The sequence below is a fragment of the Emys orbicularis genome, chromosome 11 (genome assembly GCF_028017835.1).
Source record: "Emys orbicularis isolate rEmyOrb1 chromosome 11, rEmyOrb1.hap1, whole genome shotgun sequence".
In the NCBI taxonomy this organism is placed as follows: domain Eukaryota; kingdom Metazoa; phylum Chordata; order Testudines; family Emydidae; genus Emys; species Emys orbicularis.
The window spans coordinates 33544734-33565581 of NC_088693.1; the positions used below are offsets into that span (position 1 = coordinate 33544734).

The 20848-nt window shown below is 43.9% G+C and overlaps 1 protein-coding gene across 1 annotated transcript in view; it reads right to left on the reverse strand.

Annotated features, from left to right (window-relative positions):
- DPP4 (dipeptidyl peptidase 4) overlaps positions 1-20848 on the reverse strand; it is an 80674-nt gene that overhangs the window by 22628 nt on the left and 37198 nt on the right. The window contains exons 11-18 of the mRNA XM_065413784.1: positions 19077-19212; positions 18863-18907; positions 14690-14794; positions 14526-14593; positions 5751-5804; positions 5026-5150; positions 3027-3074; positions 1202-1300 (exon numbers count right to left, since the gene is read on the reverse strand). Coding sequence (XP_065269856.1) covers positions 1202-1300; positions 3027-3074; positions 5026-5150; positions 5751-5804; positions 14526-14593; positions 14690-14794; positions 18863-18907; positions 19077-19212 — 680 coding nt within the window. The remainder of the gene's footprint in view (positions 1-1201; positions 1301-3026; positions 3075-5025; positions 5151-5750; positions 5805-14525; positions 14594-14689; positions 14795-18862; positions 18908-19076; positions 19213-20848) is intronic.

Here is a 20848-nt window from a genome sequence, read left to right on the forward strand (position 1 = left end):
TCATCTTTAAACCTCCATCTTCCCTGGTAGTTTCCATCTTTAAACCTACTAAAAGTGTCACTAGAAATAAAAGACAGAAACACAAAGATAAAGGAGAGCTATAATATTCATGAGATAACAGTGGGAGGAGGGAGGTATCAAAAAAGTGCAACAAAGAGAAGTTTGTAAAACTTGATTCCTGTAAGAATGTTCATTTTGTGGAGCAGAGTGAATGTGTGTCACATAAAACGAGAGGCTGACACTACGGTTGGAATGAAGAATAGTCCAGGAAGGCACTGTGCATACTTCTCATAGTCTATCAATGCTCCTCAACCCAGTATCAATTCAAGGCAAGACTCCAAGGAAACTTAAGGGGCCATGAACCTAAACAGCTGGTTTGGGTTCCTTGACATCATGCAAATCCAAACCAGCAAGATTCATAAAGCATTAGTGGAGAATTCACCGAGTGGGCAATTTAGCCCCATAGCTAACATCTATAATAACCACTTAAAACAAATTCTTTAAGCACTAACACATTGTTATACTGTTATTCAGAAAGCCTGGAGTCAGTAGAGTATTCAAGCATATACGTACTTTTAAGCATGTGAGTCATTCCACTGACTTCAATGGAACTAATCACATATTCAAAGTTACACACATGCTTATGTGCTTTGCTGAACTGGGGGCCTTAATAACCCCAAAAAGTTTTCCAGAAATTTATATCCTGCATCTATTTTTGAAGAATCATAGTACCACTCTACCATGATCTCTGTATTCAAACACAAGCCACCCACATTAAATGTGCCTTTAAATTAACATAAACCAGTAATCTCTTTAAACCAATTAAAATTCTACTATGAGCTTTCTGGCATAGCAGCACTTCTATCCTTTAATTTTGACTCTTCACCCCACCACATATATTATCAACTAAAACAGCAGTCATCCACAGCATCATCATAAAGAAAGCATAATGATACACACTCTACAAAATAAATTTGTCAAGGGTAGCAGCTGATTTTATTATGTGTAATTTCAACGGTGCTGTCATTTCACTATTTACACACATTCTCTCTGAACTAAACTAAAAGTTTTAAGAACCGAAATAAATACAGCCTTAGTCTTCAATTAGAATATATTTAAGAAAGTTTCTAGCCCGGTATTTTTAAAATGTATTATATCTTTCCTGAAAATGGTAAAGAATTAAGACATATTTTTAACTTACTGTATCCATTCAGAGTAATGGTGTCAACTTTTTTGGAAGGCATTTGAATATCCTTCAACATACTGTCCAAATCTGTGTTGTTTTCCAGAATTCTGATGACTAAATAACAAGGTGGATAAAAATGAATGATTTTTTAATTTAAATACATTTTTCCTTTTTAAAAATAAACCTGTTTAAAATTCAATTTGAAATTGACAAGCTATATTAAGACCAAAATTTACTATAATCTATTAAAATAATTTAAATAAATAAAAATATGCTGCATCATTGAGCCCTCTTCAAATTTTAACGAGTTACAGGTTGCTGCTTTTTAAAAAATTATATACACAATCAGGGGGAAACACTTCAACTTTTGAGGTCAACTCAATTTCATGTAATATATTAAATATTTATATTATTTTCAGTCTTTTTAATAGAGCAAATGCTGGTATTTATATTTTTCTAAATTTATGCACTTTCAGTTTCTGTTGTTCAGAAGAACTTTTGCTTTAATTACTTTTGTTGTCAGTTTAACTAGAAGGTGCACAGACAATATGATCTTCATTTGGACTAGTTCATTCAAAGTTAAGAAACTGATTGGGTATTGGGGAAAAAAGCAGGAAAGTTTCTTTTCCTTTTCCAATCCATTAATAAAAAGCAGGTGAGAGAAGATGAGATCTACTAATGCTATAAAACCTTGAAGCACAAGGGGCCAGATTTTCAAAGGTAATTAGGCACCTAAAGATGCAGATGGGTGTATAGGGTTACATTCACAAGCAGAACTTAGGTGCGTGTTACTTTAGACATCTAAATCCAAAATTTAGATCCACAAAGTCCTTAGCGGCCACCTAACTGTGAAGGCACCTACATTTCCACTGGTTAAGTCCCCTATACTCCTAAATTTCTACCACTGGGCACATGCATAGCTGCATCAGTCCTGAAACCACTGAACAGTTTGGTGCCTAACTCACACCTCAGCCTTGGTTGAAGTCACAAGCTGGACCAGGGATCGGCAACCTTTGGCACGCGGCCCGTCAGGGAAATCCGCTGGCGGGCCGGGACGGTTTGTTTACCTGCAGCGTCTGCAGGTTCGTCCGATCACAGCTCCCACTAACTGCAGTTAATATGTACTTTGTTTAATAAATCAGTTTGAAATGCAAAACATGGTTTAATAAACTTGCTTTTGTTCCTTTTGTATCCAACACATTTAAGGTAGTTTTATTTATATAAAAACAATTTATCAGGGCTGGTTTTGTACACTTTTAACTGAATTCTAGTTCCCATCCAAACGCACCTTGGCAGAAATTATCAGTAAAACTTTACTTGGTACACAAGAAATGCACTATTTTCTAACATAATAAAAATGTGAAATTTAAGAATCTGAACAAAATGTTGAGCTATATAATTGCTTATATATCTATTTATAGATATAGTATATCCTCCTGGTTAGCAAAAAGAAGTATCAAATTTATTGTAATGGCTACAGTTAGTTACAAATCAGTATCATTTAATGGTTATACCAACCAATGAGAATGAACCTTGCTTTAGGAAAATAACTAAAAAGTAAAAAGCAAGAGTAAAATTTATTATTTAAATCAAGTTTTCCTGCTCACTGATTTAAATCACTGCTGAAAATCAATACACCTTGTTAAAACAACAACAGAAATAAATGGCAAGTCTGATTACTGAATTCCAGTGTGTTTTATCTCATTCTACTGGGAAAAACTCAGAATTAGCCAGGACCTGATTGACTGTCAAAAGTTAAAATACCCTAAGACTAAAGGAACCACATATCCGCTACACACAGAGACACACGCTGCAATTGAAAATAGAGAAGATCAAATACCGTGATCGTCACTACTTCTGGACAGCATAGAAGTGGGCAGGCCGGGACCTGTTGATGCAACAAAAGAACATCTGTGTTTTAATTGAATGCCTTTTTAAACGTGATCCTGTAACACTAACACACATGTCTACCCAAGCGCCCCTGACCGACCTCACCGAGGTCGGCTAAAAGAGCACCCAGGAGACGACGACGACGGCTACCAGTGTAATGCACCGTCTGCTGCCAAAAGGGCAATGAGCTGCTGCTGTGTAGCAATGCAGTACCACATCTGGCAGCACCCAGGAGACGTACGGTGACGGTGAGCTGAGCGGGCTCCATGCTTGCCGTGGCATGGTGTCTGCATGGAAAAAAGGTTGCTCTCACTGGTGGGGCGGGGGAGGGGGGGTGACTGACAACATGGCGTACAGGGTTGGCTTACTGTACTGTTCCCGCAGTCTCTGCCGCCCATTGGAATTCTGGGTTGAGCTCCCAATGCCTGATGGGGCAAAAACAGTGTCGCGGGTGGTTCTGGGTAAACGTCGTCAGCAACCCCCCTCCCTCCGTGAAAGCAACGGCAAAAAATAGTTTCTCGCCTTTTTTCCTGGGTTACCTGTGCAGATGACATACCACTGACATTTACCCAGAACCACCCACGTCAATGTTTTTGCCCCATCAGGCATTGGGAGCTCAACCAGACTTCCAATGGGCGGCGGAGACTGCGGGAACTGTGGGATAGCTACCCACAGTGCAATGCTCCAAAAGTCGATGCTAGCCTTGGTACTGTGGACGCACTCCGCCGACTTAATGGTCTTACTGGTCTTAAGTGGGGACACACACAATCGACTGTATAAAATCGATTTCTAAAAAATTGACTTCTATAAAATCGACCTAATTTCATAGTGTAGACATACCCTAGGAGAGTGTGAATCCCAAAATGTTCAGCTTGGGAAAGTATCTGAACTTCTGGATGAGTATCTGAACCTTTTAAGGACCATCATTGAGACCCCTAGAGTCTCCCCAAAGGCCCTCCACCTACTTTCCACAGAAGCCTCAGGATCCCCCCTCCCATGTTTGAGAGACACCCGAAATGCGAAAGCATTAGCTTAAGATTTCAGCACCTTAAAACAATGTGCAGTTCAGAACTTGGGTGATTCAGATGCTTTTTTCGCTGAACTAGCTAATTCATCCCTATCACTTTCCAGCATGTGTGCCAGTAGGTCAGTGACTCAGGAGGTGAGTTCAGATATTTCTTGGACTCTAAATATTGGACACTAAATATTTCTTGGACTCTTTTTAACGGGCTCACCATCTCTCCCCTGATATTAAGCACACTCACTGAGGATTTCTCGTCCCTAAAAAGTAAATCACTGGCCTTGCTCCCAAGGAACATCCAAGTGCTTCCACAATATACAGCTCTCTACAGCAGCATCTTCCCTTTCAGAGAAATAAACAAGTCTCCCTATGGAATTCTGCCACTGATTCCCCGTGAACCACCAGTCATCAAAGAAGGCAAGAATCTATTGTCCACATTCCACTTCTGGAGTGAGAGTGTCACCTCTGTGATACTTGAGGGCATTAAAGTGTTCAGAATTGAAGAGAGGGGGCTGGTAGTAGCTCATTCTTTGAAATGAGCCATCAGCACTGGCACATGCCACTGACCCAAATCTGTTGTCCTTTTGAGCATGCTGCAAGATGCATCTGTTTGCACAGGTGGCTTCAGAGATGGGGCTTGCTGGAGGTTAGATCTGCATGGGGGAGGGGAATTATATGTTTTGTTGGGGGGTTGAGTTCTGCTGACTGTTGGGGTAAGCTATCATTCCATTTTATTTTTATTCTTATAATTTGAGTGATGGGTGCTTAGAGCCTAGGACAGGCAGCTGTTAATTACTGCATAAGTCCAAAGAAACAACAATGAACACATAACATTGTTCTTTAGCATGTACCATAAACATCGTTGGTTGAACCCCTCCTAATTAAATACTGAGTCACATTTGCATCTATTAGTTTGGGTCATACTCACCATAACAATTCAGCAGATAATATTGTGCATCATTGCTGAAGGATGCAGAATAATACTGACATCTGTCTTTGTCCAGATCACAGCTCACGCACTTAGGTGTGGTTGGACCATTTCCAACCAACACTCTGCAAAGTGATGGAAAGTTTCATTTCAAAGGTAAATGACATTTCTGAAAACATCCATTCAGTCACCACAGTTGTCAGGTGACTAAACAACGCCAGATGGAATTTGTCTATTTTACATTAGAGACATATCTCTGTACAAACCATGCATAAGCATTTATGTAGAACAGAGCTCCCTAGTAACAATGCATTTCGCATTATGATGTGATTTTCTTACAAACATGCCATTATATACCGTATTAAGGTGCAGTCCTGTTCCCATTAAAGTCAACAGCAAAACTTCAGTTGATTTTAATGGCAGCAAAACCAGAAACTAGCACTCCAGAGTTCAGGCAATACTGCAATTTACATCATAATCAAAACTCTAAAATACTAATATTATAATGAGCATTTTTCATCTTCTAAATCAATTGTTTTATTCTCTGTAACACAACGTCTTATTTAATAGCTTGTTTTCCTAAAATATTTTAATTAACTATCCCACACAGAACTGTACATTTTATTCAGGATCAATGGATTTTGAATATCTTAATCACTAAACTTGTCTATAATTTTAATTACATTCTTTTCATTTTAAATTTGGAAATATAATAAGCATCATACTTATAAAGGTTTCTTCCTCCTGGCTTTCCACCAAATTCATTACTGATGTAGTATCTATAAAACAAACACACTGGTTAAAGTAAGTTATTTATGGTGTATTTACACAAGACATAAAATGATCATTTAGATATTGCTTAATTACATTTTTATGCATCAAATTTTTTATTTAGAGAAGTTAATGTAACTCTCCCTAATGTAGGTAAGTATATGAGATATCATGTGGTGCTCATATTTATATCTATCCAAACAAACTGTCACTGTATTATTTTTATATATTCAAAGTTGCCAAACTCAAGTAACTTGCTTCACACATTGTGGTATTTCTGCCTGCCATAGCATTCGCAGAGATTAATGCAATTTCAGGGGAAGCAGCAAAAAGGCAGACCCTCAACTAGAGAGAACACCTTGTGTTTGGACACAGTAGTTGCAAGGAGTGCTATACACCCTGATGACTGCACCGCACCTTTAAGTCGGTGGAAATTTGTCTGTCTGGCCACAAAGGGAACAGTGCTTTATGGCTGGGGTGGGAGAGCGAGGCTAACTGCTGAAAAAGGGGACAAGGGGCCAGTGTGGTGACACTGACTCATCCATTGGGCACTGGATGGGCAAAATAATTTATAAGGGACAGCCCTGTGCGTGAAGCCCCCTTTTACATGGAGCAGCCTGAGGCAGCACCTACCCTCCCTCCCCTTTAGGTGGTGAAATACCAGATTGGCGAAGATGGAGTTGAGGTTTTTTTGCCTTCCCCACAGCGGGTTCAGAGAGGGCTTTGTTCCTGCAGACTTTGACTCCCTCAGGGAACTGATGTGCAGGGTCCCCTGGGAAGCTAATATGAGGGGGAAAGGAGTCCAGGAGAGCTGGCTGTATTTTAAAGAAGCCTTATTGAGGGCACAGGAACAAACCATCCCGATGTGCAGAAAGAATAACAAAAATATGGCAGGCGACCAGCTTGGCTTAACAGAGAAATCTTCGGTGAGCTTAAACACAAAAAGGAAGCTTATAAGAAGTGGAAACTTGGAAAGATGACTAGGGAGGAGTATAAAAATATTTCTCAAGCATGCAGGGGTGCAATCAGGAAGGCCAAAGCACAATTGGAATTGCAGCTAGCAAAGGATGTGAAGGGTAACAAGAAGGTTTTCTACAGGTATGTTAGCAACAAGAAGGTGGTCAGGGAAAGTGTGGGACCCCTACTGAATGGGGAATGCAACCTAGTGACAGATGATGTGGAAAAAGATGAAGTACTTAATGCTTTTTTTGCCTCGGTCTTCACAGACAAGGTCAGCTCCCAGACTGCTGCACTGGGCAGCACAGTATGGGGAGGAGGTGAGCAGCCCTCAGTTGTGAAAGAACAGGATAAGGACTATTTAGAAAAGCTGAACATGCACAAGTCCATGGGGCCGGATGCACTGCATCCAAGGGTGCTGAGGGAGTTGGCTGATGTGATTGCAGAGCCATTGGCCATTATCTTTGAAAACTCATGGCAATTGGGGGAGGTCCCGGATGATTGGAAAAAGGCAAATATAGTGCCCATCTTTTAAAAAGGGAAGAAGGAGAATCCAGGGAACTACAGACCGGTCAGCCTCACTTCAGTCCCTGGAAAAATCATGGAGGCAGGTCCTCAATAAATCCATTTTGAAGCACTTGGAGGCGATGAAGGTGATTAGGAACAGTCAACATGGATTCACCAAGGGCAAGTCATGCCTGACCAACCTGATTGCCTTCTATGATGAGATAACTAGCTCTGTGGATATGGGGAAAGCGGTGGATGTGATATACGTTGACTTTATTTTAGCTTTTGATATGGTCTCCCACAGTATTCTTGGCAGCAAGTTAAAGACGTATGGATTGGCTGAATGGACTATAAGGTGGATAGAAAGCTGGCTAGATTGTCAGGCTCAACGGGTAGTGATCAATGGCTTGATGTCTAGTTGGCAGCCAGTATCAAACGGAGTGCCCCAGGGGTCGGTCCTAGGGCCAGTTTTGTTCAACATCTTAATTAATTAGCTGGATGATGGGATGGATTGCACCCTCAGCAAGTTCACAGATGACACTAAGCTGGGAGGAGAGGTAGAGGATAGGGATAAGGTCCAGAATGACCTAGACAACTTGGAGGATTGGGCCAAAAGAAATCTGATGAGGTTCAACAAGGACAAGTGCAGAGTCCTGCACTTAGGATGGAAGAATCCCATGCACTGCTACAGGCTGGGGACTGACTGGCTAAGTGGCAGTTCTGCAGAAAAGAACCTGGGGATTACAGTGGACTAGAAGCTGGACATGAGTCAAAAGTGTGCCCTTGTTGCCAAGAAGGCTAACGGCATATTGGGCTGCATTAGTAGGAGCATTGCCAGCAGATCGAGGGAAGTGATTATTCCCCTCTATTTGGCACTGGTGAGGCCCCATCTGGAGTATTGCAGTTTTGGGCCCCCCTCTAAAGAAAGGATGTGGACAAATGGGAGAGAGTCCAGTGGAGGGCAACGAAAATGATTAGAGGGCTGGGGCACACGACTAATGAGGAGAGGCTGAGGGAACTGGGCTTATTTAGTCTGCAGAAGAGAAGAGTGAGGGGGGATTTGATAGCAGCCTTCAACTACCTGAATAGGGTGACCAGATCACAGGGATGAAATATCGGGGGGTGGGGGGAGGGGGTGGCGAGGGCGGAGCAAAAAAAAAAAAAAAAAGCAGTTTCGCAGGAGCCGGGGGCATTAGCAGGCCCCGGCCGCGCGCACTGCCTTCCCCGCGGAGCCTCCCGCCCTCCGGCCCGCCCCAGGCACATGCGGCGCGTCCCGCTGCCAGAAGGGAGCCCTGCGCCTCTCCCGCTCGGCTGCGGCCCAGCGGCTCCTTCCCGGTTGGGCGAGCCGCTGGAGCGCAGCCGAGTGGGAGAGGCGCGGGGCTCCCCGGCAGTGGCGGGGAAGTTTATCGGTTTGGGGGACCCCGGCCAGCTCCTCGCCCCTGTCCGCCGGCCGCCCCACCTGGGACAAGTCTCGCCCCCATAGCCCCTCTCCACCGCGTGTCTCCGGCGGGCGGCCCACGCCCCCGGGCCGCGCCGCCCACCCGGGCCCTGCCCGCTCCGCGCTGCCCCCGGACCCACCGCGCTGCCCCGTGGGCTGCAGGGCTGGAGCAGCCTCCGCGCTGCACTTCAGCGCTCCTGGCCCTGGCCGGCCATGGCCCGTGTGCACAGGGGCTTCTCCTCCCCGGGCCCAGCTCGGGATCCAATGGGGCAGTGAGGGGGCGGGGCTGGGGGCGGGGATTTGGGGAGGGATCCATTGGGGGGGAAAGGGGCGGAGTCGGGGCGGGGGGGCGAGAGCCCCTCTAGGCTCCGCCTGTGCGCCAGAGCGCAGGGCAAAATTGTTGTTTGTCCAGTGTCCCAACCGAACATCGGTCAGGATGTGGGACAAACAAGCAAATATCGGGACAGTCCCGATAAAATCGGGACGTCTGGTCACCCTGTATCTGAAGGGGGTTCCAAAGAGGATGGAACTAGGCTGTTCTCAATGGTGGAAGATGACAGAACAAGAAGCAATGGTCTCAAGTTGCAGTGGGGGAGGTCTAGGTTGGATATTAGAAAAACCTATTTCACTAGGAGGGTGGTGAAGCACTGGAATGGGTTACCTAGGAAGGTGGTGGAATCTCCATGCTTAGAGGTTTTTAAGGCCCGGCTTGACAATGCCCTGGCTGGGATGATTTAGTTGGGGCTGGTCCTGCTTTGAGCAGGGGGTTGGACTAGATGACCTCCTGAGGTCTCTTCCACCCTAATCTTCTATGATTCTATGCATGGCATGACGGGTGGTAGGTTGTATGTCGTAACTCATGATGTAAGTGTGGGGCGGATGTCCAGTGCAGGTACTCCATAGGGAAGGGAAACAGTGACCGGATAAATGGCTTGGAGCTGTTCATTAAAGGAACAGAATGGGGGGGGGGGAGTTGGGGCTCCTATGATTGGTACAGCAGGGAGCCAAACCCCCTTTTTATAGCCCACCTTAACCCTCCTATGAGGGGGGTGGCTGGTAAGGTCCCAGCAATGGATTGGCTGGGGGACCTGGATGGAAAAAGAGGGGGAGCTGGTAGAACCCCCCCGGGCAATTACAGAATAAACATGGTGTTACCTGTACTGTACACTTTTATCTGCTGGATAGGTCCAGACATTTAATAATAAAGTTACGGCCATATCAAATGTCTCTTGTCCTTCTTTCGGTATAACCAGACTATTATCCTCCTTTCATGGTTAGTGCCATGAAAACAGGTGAGGCTGGCCCCCCTCACTGATTTTATTGCATTCCAGGATTGTTGAAGCAGGACAGAAGAGAGTCCTTCACAGATTTCATTAAGTCCTGGCTTGCATTTGTCATGCTACTGTCTGATTGACACAGACAATGTCATACTGAATGCTGCCATTGAGTATCTGAGTGCAGACAGAAACACTACTCAGAAGTACCTAAATTGTGTCTTTATAGTTGGGATTGCCTATCAAAGGAACAAGCATAACCCTGGAGGCCAAGTGTTGTGAAATTACAGGCCTGGATCAGAGATTCCAAAGCACATGGAGAACCTGCCTATGTAGGAAACACCAGCATAGCCGATTAGATCAGCAACAAAACAAGGAGCAAAGGGAACCACTGAAAATAGGGTGACCACACTGACTGATATAGAGCCGAAGTTAGTTCAGAAAAGTCTATGTAGGAGCAGAAAAAAATAGATATGGTTTGATTTTGGCCTATATTTTAAATTATGGAACAGAATCTTGGGTGTGCTGGCACAGCACTTGGTACACATGATGAGGTGGGGCTTTCCACCCATCCTGGAGGCAGCTGGGGAACAATCTGGCCTCTGCTGGAACTTAAAGCAGCCTCAGCATTAGCTGTACCAGTCTCTATTGCCCTTAGGAGCTGTTGTAACAGCTCTGGCCATGTCCCCTCCAACACATCCCTTATGTTGAGGAAGTGGCAGGACGTGGATTATGCAGGAACTCTCTCTTGCTGGGGGAATCCCCAGTTGCCCATTTAAGGCAGTTTTAAGTAAACTTTGAATCCCTGAAGTAGCGAAAAGGGCATCAAGCCAGGCCAAGGATCTGGCTCAATACGTTTAGCACTTTGGCTAAGTTACTAAAATAAAAAATAGCTAGTATGTAGGGTTCTCTCTCGGTAACAGTTTGAAAAGAGCAATTTTCAAAACAGCAGTTACTGTTTTGTGACTCTTTCTTCATGGAAAAAATGTTTAGTAACTAGGGCTAATCGCAGTTAACTCATGCAATTAACTCAAAAAAATTAATCGTGATTAAGCGCAGGTTTAATTGCACTGTTAAACAATAGACTACCAATTGAAAAGTGTTAAATATTTTGGATGCTTTTCTACATTTTCAAATATATTGTAGTCTGTGTTGTAACTGAAATCAAAGTGTATATTATTTTTTACTACAAATATTTGCACTGTAAAAATGATAAAAGAAATAGTATTTTTCAAGTGACCTCAGACACGTACTGTTATGCAATCTCTTTTTTGTGAAAATGCAATTTACAAATGTAGATTTTTTTTGTTGCATAACTGCCCTCAAAAACAGAGCAATGTAAAACTTCCGATCCTACTTGTCCACTCAGTCCTACTTCTTGTTCAGGCAATCGCTAAGACAAACAAGTTTGTTTACATTTACAGGAGATAATGCTGCATGCTTCTTATTTACAATGTCATCAGAAAGCGAGAACAGGCATTTGCATGGCACTTTTGTAGCCAGCATTGCAAGGTATTTACATGCCAGATACGCTAAACATTTGTAGGCCCCTTCATGCTTCAGCCACCATTCCAGAGGACATGCTTCCATGCTGATGATGCTCATTAAAAAAAATAATGCTTTAATTAAATTTGTGACTGAACTCCTTGGGGGAGAATTGTATGTCCCCTGCTCTGTTTTACCTGCATTCTGCAATATATTTCTTGTTATAGCAGTCTTGGATGATGACCCAGCACATGTTGTTCATTTTAACAACACTTTCATTATAGATTTGACAAAACGCAAAGAAGGTACCAATGTGAGATTTCTAAAGATAGCTACAGCACTCGACCCAAGATTTAAGAATCTGAAGTGCCTTCCAAAATCTGAGAGGGACAAGGTGTGGAGCATGTTTTCAGAAGTCTTAAAAGAGCAACACGCCGATGCAAAAACTACAGAACCTGAACCACCAAAAAAGAAAATCAACCTTCTACTGGTAGCATCTGACTCAAATAATGAAAATGAACATGTGTCGGTCTGCACTGCTTTGGACTGTTATCGAGCAGAACTCGTCATCAGCATGGACAAATGTCCTCTGGAATGGTGGTTGAAGCATGAAGGGACACATGAATCTTTAGCACATCTGGCATGTAAATATCTTGTGACGCCAGCTACAGCAGTGCCATGAAAACACCTGTTCTCATTTTCAAGTGACATTGTAAACAAGAAGTGGGCAGCATTATCTCCTGCAAATACAAACAAGTTTGTTTACCTGAGTGATTGGCTGAACAAGTAGGACTGAGTAGACTTGCAGGCGCTAAAATTTTACATTGTTTGGTTTTTAATGCAGTTTTTTGTACATAATTCTACATTTGTAAGTTCAACTTCCATGATAAAGAGATTGCACTACAGTACTTGTATTAGGTGAACTTAAAAATTCAATTTCTTTTGTTTTATACAGTGCAAATACTTGTAATCAAAAATAAATATAAAGTGAGCATTGTACACTTTGTATTCTGTGTTGTAATTGAAATTAATATATTTGAAAATGTAGAAAACATCCAAAATATTTAAATAAATGGTATTCTCTTATTGCTTAACAGTGCGATTTATCACGATTAATTTTTTTAATTGCTTGTCAGCCTGATTAGTAACAGTCTTTTATTCCAACATTCCTGTAACTCCAGGTAGGTAAAGAGCACCCTGGAAAGTATTCTGGATCCCACTGACTTTAAGGGGAATTGTGAAGTTAGTGGGAACTGTGCATGCATGTCCTGGGATAGAATGTTGTCCTATGTAGGAATTTCATGGTATTGGTCATTAGAGCCTTAGCAGTGCAATTCTTGATGGTAGCTAGAACCTAGAAGTGACTCAATAAAAATGATCACATGGTGTTCCATAGTTATTGATCAATGGTGCCAGATCAATACAGTTCAGTTTACAAGAGTTTCTACCTGCCCCAAACTGCCAGACCTCCAAGTTCTCTCTATGGGAACCACAATTTGGGCAGGTTTCTTTCCTACTTACTCATCACCACCCAGATGTGCGAATTAGAGGAGTTGTTATTGTACCTGAACTTAAAAACAGGCATTAGCTGCAAGAAATCAATGTGCAAGAAGAGTCAAATTCTATGAGAGAAGACAGGTGGCCCCAGCCATGATGCACAAGAGTGAGATAGAGGCTATGATAAACAATGACCCACGGTCAAGCTAGCTCATATGCTGCCAGCCATAGCATGAGCTGGACTTCACCTTGTATTGCAAGCACAATGCCGTCACCTGTCCTACATTGATTTTTTAAAAACTTAAATAGGCTCGCATCAAAACATATCCAGGAATCTGTGGGTTAAATGGCCCTGTACATCATCTGGAGGCCTCATTACAAGTAAGATCTACTGGAGAAGCTTTAAAGTTCTTTGTCTTTGCGTGAACATTACACAGAGTAAATGACTGAACAGGACTTTAGATGATGTAATGTTACTCTGTTATATATTGCTAACTAAATATATTTATTGTAACAGATGCCTTATTTATTGTGATTGACAAACACACGCACACACATTTAATACAGTATAGGTCCAATTCTCCTCTCACCACATCCGTTTATCTCCATTGACTAAGATGGAATTGCACTTGATTTATACCAGTGTGAGACGAGGACCAGGCTCATCATATTTTATACATGGTACACATTGCATCTACTATTCCTATAGTTCTTGCTAGTCATGAACTGGAACAGAATAATTTGAATTCAGTTTCTTTTTGTTCATGTGGGCTGCTTTGACAGAGACTGGTTATGCAGTAAGTGGTAAAGAACGCATCATTTTTCACTAGAATTTTAATAATTACTTAAGGTGACTTTTGCCCTCTGAACTAAAGGCTAAACATTTTTTTTTACAGAAGGACACATCCAAAATGAGCTGGGCCTTCTTAAAAAGAGGCATTTCTGGTTTTATGTGAGCAACAGATTGAAACAAAATAAGAATTTTTCTAAAACAAAATAAGGAAAGTGCACCTGGCACAGCTTCTCTTAGAGTCAGTAGGCTTAAGCCTTAAATATTCCCTAGACAGTCAAATCAAGCAGAAAAAATAGTGCAACTGCTGCTTTCCCCCCTCCCCTACAATTTCTGGTCTGTATGTGAAGAAAGGGCATAGTGTTTCACAGAGACTGTAGTATCCTTTAATAATATGTTATAGGAAAAGCATACAGTCAAATACATATAGCAGTGTGCATGTGTATACATGTATCTCAAAGATAGGACCACATTGCAAAGTTCAGAACGAAAATATCTTCCCAAATTTAGAAGCATTTGCATGCAGAGTTTGGTGTTGGGAACCGTGAGTGTGTGCACATCTGAGTGAGTCTTTTATGTTCCACTAAACTTTTATGGACCCCTACCTCCACAAAGACAAGTGGGGTGGGTCTTTCTTCCAGCCTATTCACAAGGGTTAGATTTTCAAAGGTACTTAGGCAAATAATGATACAGATACACGCCTAGTGGGCTCTCCAACAGTAACTAACCTGTATTATGTTGTAAAGACTTGTAATTAAATTGCTTTTCTTACAATACTCACATAAAGTCATTGGTTACAGCTTCTATGCTGATTACTTCCCATTTTCCATGTGTAATAGGTATTCTGCTCTAAAAACAAGGGGAGACAAAAAGTAGAAAGGTAAATTCCAACTTGGCCTGAAGAAATGTAAATCAGCAGTGACTATCCTAAGAGTTATTACTCACCCCTGTGCTGTTGATATAGTGGATGTGCTTGAAGCCCTCTGTATTGCTTAAAATTTTGTAGTAGCTAATATTATCAGATGCAAAGTAAGGGTCAGAAGGCTGAAACTGGAAAAACACAACAAAACTATTAGAGCAGATAACAGAAACCCAAGAACAAAATGCTGACCTTCAGTTTTTGGGAATCCCTCTGCATCTGAATTCATAGGCTCTTAACATTCATGTCATGCATCTCGGTAAACATACCACGGAATACTGTTTCAGTTCAGGGTTGGAAATCTATTTTGATTAGGTGCATGGAACCTATAGCAACCATCTTTAGAAGTAAACACAGCCAACATATTGTCTTTGTTTCTTCAGCAGCAGAATTTCCGGTGCATTAGCAACCTGCCAACCACGAGCTCCCACCTCCCCTTCAAATTAAAGACTTTCAGGTTTACTATTTCCCTGTCACTTTATAATATCATGGTGTACTTGTTACTGCAAATCGCTAAATGTGAAATTTGAGGGGGCCCGCATGATGTTTATGAATTTGGGCATAGTTCATTGATATGTCTTCTATGTTCTGTAAACTTTTCAGTTGAAAAATGGCTTCATTTTCCAATAAAACAAGCCAGTTTCCAAGGGCAAATAGCCCAATTTTGAGTGGACAATGGCTTCACAATTCAGAACAGCTTAAAGCTGGCACTTGTATTTTTATGTTTTCATTGAAGACATAACCATTCAACAAAACAGACCTGATCCAAAGCACATTAAATCAATGGGAGTCTTTCCATTGACTCCAGAGGGCTTTGGGTCAAACTCAAGTAGGAAAAAAATTGAAAGGCATGAAATTGCTCTGTACATATTGGGGTTCAGGAAGTGGGGAGGATCCACAGGGCCTGAAACTCAAATGATTACGGGGGACAACTAATATAAAAACAGGGACAGGAGTGCGGTCAAAGGGTCAAAAGAAGGGAACCTGACGGGGACACCAAGCAGAGAACCCTGGACAGCGCCCACTGCTCCTCAAAGGTGTCAAGGGAGCCAGTGGATGCCGCCCAGAGGAACTCTGCCCAGATACGTGAACGGACAGAGGATCGGAAACAGGCCCCACAGTCACAGGAACCTCCGTCGGCTAAAGGATCCCCCCCCCAGCCTAAGGGGAGGACCCACAGGACCTAAAACCCAAATGATTACGGGGGACAACTAATGTAAAAACAGGGACAGGAGTGCGATTAAAGGGTCAAAAGAAGGGAACCTGACGGGGACACCGAGCAGAGAACCCCGGACAGCGCCCACTGCTCCTCAAAGGTGTCAAGGGAGCCGCCCAGAGGAACTCTGGCCGGATACGTGAACGGACAGAGGATCGGAAACAGGCCCCACAGTCACAGGAACCTCCATCGGCCAACCTCCTCTCCCTATGAAATTGCTCTGTAGCGGGGTGGTAACCCCGCTCCGGTCCAGAGGGGGCTGTGGCTGGAGAAAGCAGCTTTTAGGCTGAGCTGATTGGGGGAAGTGGTTGCAGCTGGGGCCATGCCCCAAACAGACTCAGCTGGCCCTGTAAAGGCCAGGGCAGCCAGAAGCTCAGCAGTCTCTCTCTGAGTGCAGAGAGAGAAGGGCCTGGCTGCAGCAAGCTAGGGATAGCGTACCTGAGTGGAGCAGGGCTGGGGACAGGCTGAGGAGCTGGGGAGCTCCAGCCTGGATAGCCCCAGGCTGCGGCCTAGCGGAAGGCCAAGGGGTACTGGGGGTTGCAGAGGGTAGCCCAGGGCTAGGCCAAGGCAGCAGGTCCAAACCCCCCTTGCCAGTGATGAGTGGCCTATACTGCAGTCTGCCCCAGGGAGCGGGGGCTAGTTGGTGACTGGCAGTGGCCTAGTGCTGAGGCAAGTTGGGGATAGTGGGTGGGGGTTCCCCAGGGAGGGGAGACCCAGATCTGTGGGGTACTGCCAGGGGGCAGCATCCCAGTAATAGGGGCACCGGGTCCTGGGAGGGACACGGGCGCCAGTAGAGGACAAGGCGGATCACTGGCCTGCAGAGGGCACTCCAGAGGCTGGTGAGCTAATTCCCTGGATGACCAGTAGGAGGTGCCGCAGGGGTGAGTCCGGACTCCTTTACATGCTCCAAGTGAAATAACAATAGATAATATTTCTATAGTGTGTTACATGCGCAAAACATTAACCAATCCTCACAATCCCCCAGGACATGTTGTTATTTATTCCTGTTTTACATATGGGGGAACTGAGACAGATAAAGTGACTTGCCTATGGCCATTCAGTAAATCAGTAGCATAAACTGGGATTAGAGATCAAGCCTTTCCAATACCTGTGTTTATTTCTCTGGACAACACTGTCTCCTTGATAATATTTTTGTACAAAATTTCATGGAATGTATTTCACTAGTTTCTCAAAGCCCTATTTAAAACTGCAATCTTACTTCAGCTAAATGTGATTCTCCTTTAACTTAACTGGCAAGGGCTTAAATTCTGAGGTAACACACTGTTGGTTCCTAGGGACCATGGAGTCCTGAGTGATCTTGAATTCACTAAAAAATTTTCTCTAGTTGGTAAAAAATAATAATACTGCCCAGCTCTTACATAGTGCTTTTCATCAGTAGATCTCAAAGCACTTTACAAAAGAGGTCACTGATCAACCTGTGTCATGTTATCCAGGGTTGAATGAGATTAAAGGGACAGAATACGTACGGGCTTGCCTATATGGACAGTTTGTGCATGGTAAGCCAGGATATGAGTCTACAGTGCACTAGTCTGTCACTTACTAACTGGCTATGTGGACCCAGCTACCATACACTGAAAGTTCCATAGTGTGCTTTGACCTACTGCTGTTTGAAATGGAAATTTTAGTGCACGGTAGCAGGGTCCACTTGGCCAGTTAGTGCACAGCAGGCTAGTGTGCTGTAGACTGTCACCCATCTGGTTTTCCGTGGAATCAAAAACCCTGCTGTCTCACACACATTTGCTATCTCTGTGTCAATAATCCTCATCTTGGCTTTGATCCTTTTTATACAGTTAAAATTTTTTTTTAAATCCTGCTACTTTAATGGCACAAAGACTCCCCATTCTGCCCAACAGTTTACACCAATTGCCTAATTGTGGAGCCTTTGCTGTACAGAAGCAAAATGTGTCAGCATTAAAGCCTTCCTCTCCATATCAAATTTGACAGCAGGTGGGATGATCTCTCATCATTGTACTGGGGATGATTTCATCCCTGCTGTTTCCTCCCTCACTGCGTTTCTTTAATTTTTTTGCTTTCTGACTTAAAAGTGAATTTGTGACTAAAACAGAGTCAATGTGTGGAGAGTGCGGGCGTAGAGAGCATATTCTGTGTTCTCATCAGAAATTCTGAAACACATTTCTCCCTCTGGTCTGATCTTTTGGGTCTATCCTTCACTTCCTCCAGATCGTCTAAGTAGTTCAACAGGTGCCTACTCTCTACCACATGGCATTCTGTCCCTATGCAATGTGGAAAATGGCATTTAGATGGGGTTCTACTCAGCAGAGCTGTGTGAAAAATTTCATCTGGTTGGTTAAAATGTATGCAAAAAACCGAGCCAGATTTTGTTGTTGTTTGGGGAAATTTATTTTGTTTTAAGAGAAAAAAGGGAGAGATTTGAATGGAGTGATATCATATTTTGCTATGCTGAAGACCAAACCAGTGAAGAGGCTATGGGCCAGATTGTTTTAGTACATCCTGACTCCTTCCTGCCACACTGATGGTGCAAAGGGGCTGGAGAGTGGCCAGGTCTCGCTGAGAATTCCACTGGTGTCCACCTCACAGAGAATACCTGGCTCCTACCTCCAACCTCACACTACCACCAGGGTAGGCAGTGACTCAGAGGCAAAGCCAGCTATCTCTAGCTGGTGTGCAGTCCCAGAGGACTGTTGCCAACTGGCAACTCCTAGATCAATCTAACCTATGTGGAGCCAGGGTTATGAGCCAAACTCAGAAAGTTTAGCGTTACAAAACCCATGAAATTTAAATGAGTGGGTTTTGCACAGCTCCAGTTGAGATCTATTCCTTTTGCCACATGTGCGCAATTAGCAGTTGTCCAAGGTAAGTTATAGATCAGGTCTGGGTAACACACAATTAGAAAGGTAAGAAGTTAATTAAATGTAAGGAAAACATTTATTATGATCAATGTGTTATGTAACATGTTGCAATCTAGAAACTGAATACTCACTGTGCCGATCCAGCCAGTTTTACTTTCTTCTGTATGTTGTTTGCCCTGAGGGGAAAAAAACACAACCCCCCCACCCCCGCAACCGGCATTATAGTGTATATTTCACATAGTCTATGTATCACACAAATATGTCTGAATATATTTTTCTTTCCTCAACCCCACTCTAGACTCTTATTTATTAAGTCATTTGACTATTTAGCTCCGTTTTTCATACCTCTGGACATTGCCACATTCCATTCTCTCTTGTAAAGTCACAGACCACAAGGACTGAAAAATTCTGAATCCTTCTGAGCCACTGCAGACAGATCCTTTCATCTGTTACCCATGTTACAACACTCAAATAGTGATCCCTGGAAATAACAAACGCTATTAAATGCTTCAGTATCTTCCATATGCTACTTTTCTATATAGTGGTGTCCAATAGTTCATTGAACTCTACATATTCAGGTCTTACACTTTTAGTTGCAGTGAACTTTTCAGTTGCATTCAATGCTACAGACCTCAGTAACCCATTGCAATGCTTGATGTCTATTGTTTAGCCATCAGGTAATGCCTCAGCTTACTTTCATTCATACAGTAAGGCACTAGCTCCGGGGTGGGCAAACTACGGCCTGCGGTCCGGATCCAGCCCGTGAGCCATTTTAAGCCGGCCCGCGAGACTCACCACGTGGCTCGGCCCTGCTCCGGAGCTCCAGCCGGGGCGCTGGGTTGGGGCCGCACCACGCGGCTTGGCCCCTCTCCAGCGCTCTGGCCGGGGCGCAGGGTCAGGGCCGCGCCACGCAGCTAAGCCGGGTCATAGCTCCGCTCCGGCTCCTACACACTCCAATGGGAGCTGCAGGGGTGGTGCCTGGGGATGGGGCAGTGTGCAGAGCCGCTTGGCCGCACCTCCACATAGGAGCCGGAGAAGGAACATGCCACTACTTCCGGGAGCCTCTTAAGGTAAGCACCGCTCGGAGCCTGCACCCCCTGGGCCTCTCCCCATGCCCCAAACCCCTGCCCCAGCCCTGACCCCCTCCCGCTCTCCAAACCCCTCGATCCCAGCTCAGAGCACCCTCCTGCACCCCAAACCTCTCATCCCGAGCCTACACCCCTTCCCGCACCCCTGCCCCAGCCCTGATCCCCCTGCCACCATCCGAACCCCTCAGTCCCAGCCCAGAGCACCCTCCTACACCCCAAACTCCTCATATGCAGCCCCATCCCAAAGCCCGCACCCCCTCCCGCACCTCAGCCCCAGTTTTGTGAGCATTCATGGCCCGCCATACAATTTCTATCCCCCGATGTGGCCCTCGGGCCAAAAAGTTTGTCCAAAAAGTTTGCCCAGAAAGTTAGTTTTTGTGTGTCAGCGTCCCACAAGAATTATAATTAAATGTTGACAGAGACATTGATGGATGCACTCAGAACTGCTCAACAGCATGACAAGAGCCCTGTACTATGGATGGTATGGGTCTGAGATTTTGGAGTTTTATCCCACAGTCTCAATGAAGTTCTAAGAGGTAGTGAAGTGACAACCTGAAATCCTTGGTTAACCAGGGAGTCCAGATAAAATGGAGATTTTTGTAGCTGGTCCTATGCACTTCCTAAGTGGGACCTATTATCCCACTGACTCAGTTTGATATCGCTGGGAATCCTGTGCTTACTATGAAGGCCTTTTTGCTACTCAAGTATCTTAGTTCCATCTCCAGAACATCATCTAGCTGAGAACTTTGCTTTACAGGAAGGACTTAGAATCAAAGAGAAAAGCTTTCACTTTTATAATGTTGCACTCTATTTGCATGAGCTCCTCACTCTATTATAACAAAGGGCAGCACCCACAGAATGCAGTAGTTCTCATTCCCAACTATGATCCCTTACTCTTGTGTGTAAAAAGAGAAGATAAGGTTACGCTCTCCCAGTATGACAGGGGTAATTACAGCAGGCTTTGTGAACTGATCTAATGCAAATGTCTTCACAGGACTTTGCTCTTAGCTCTACAGCTGACATGTTTGT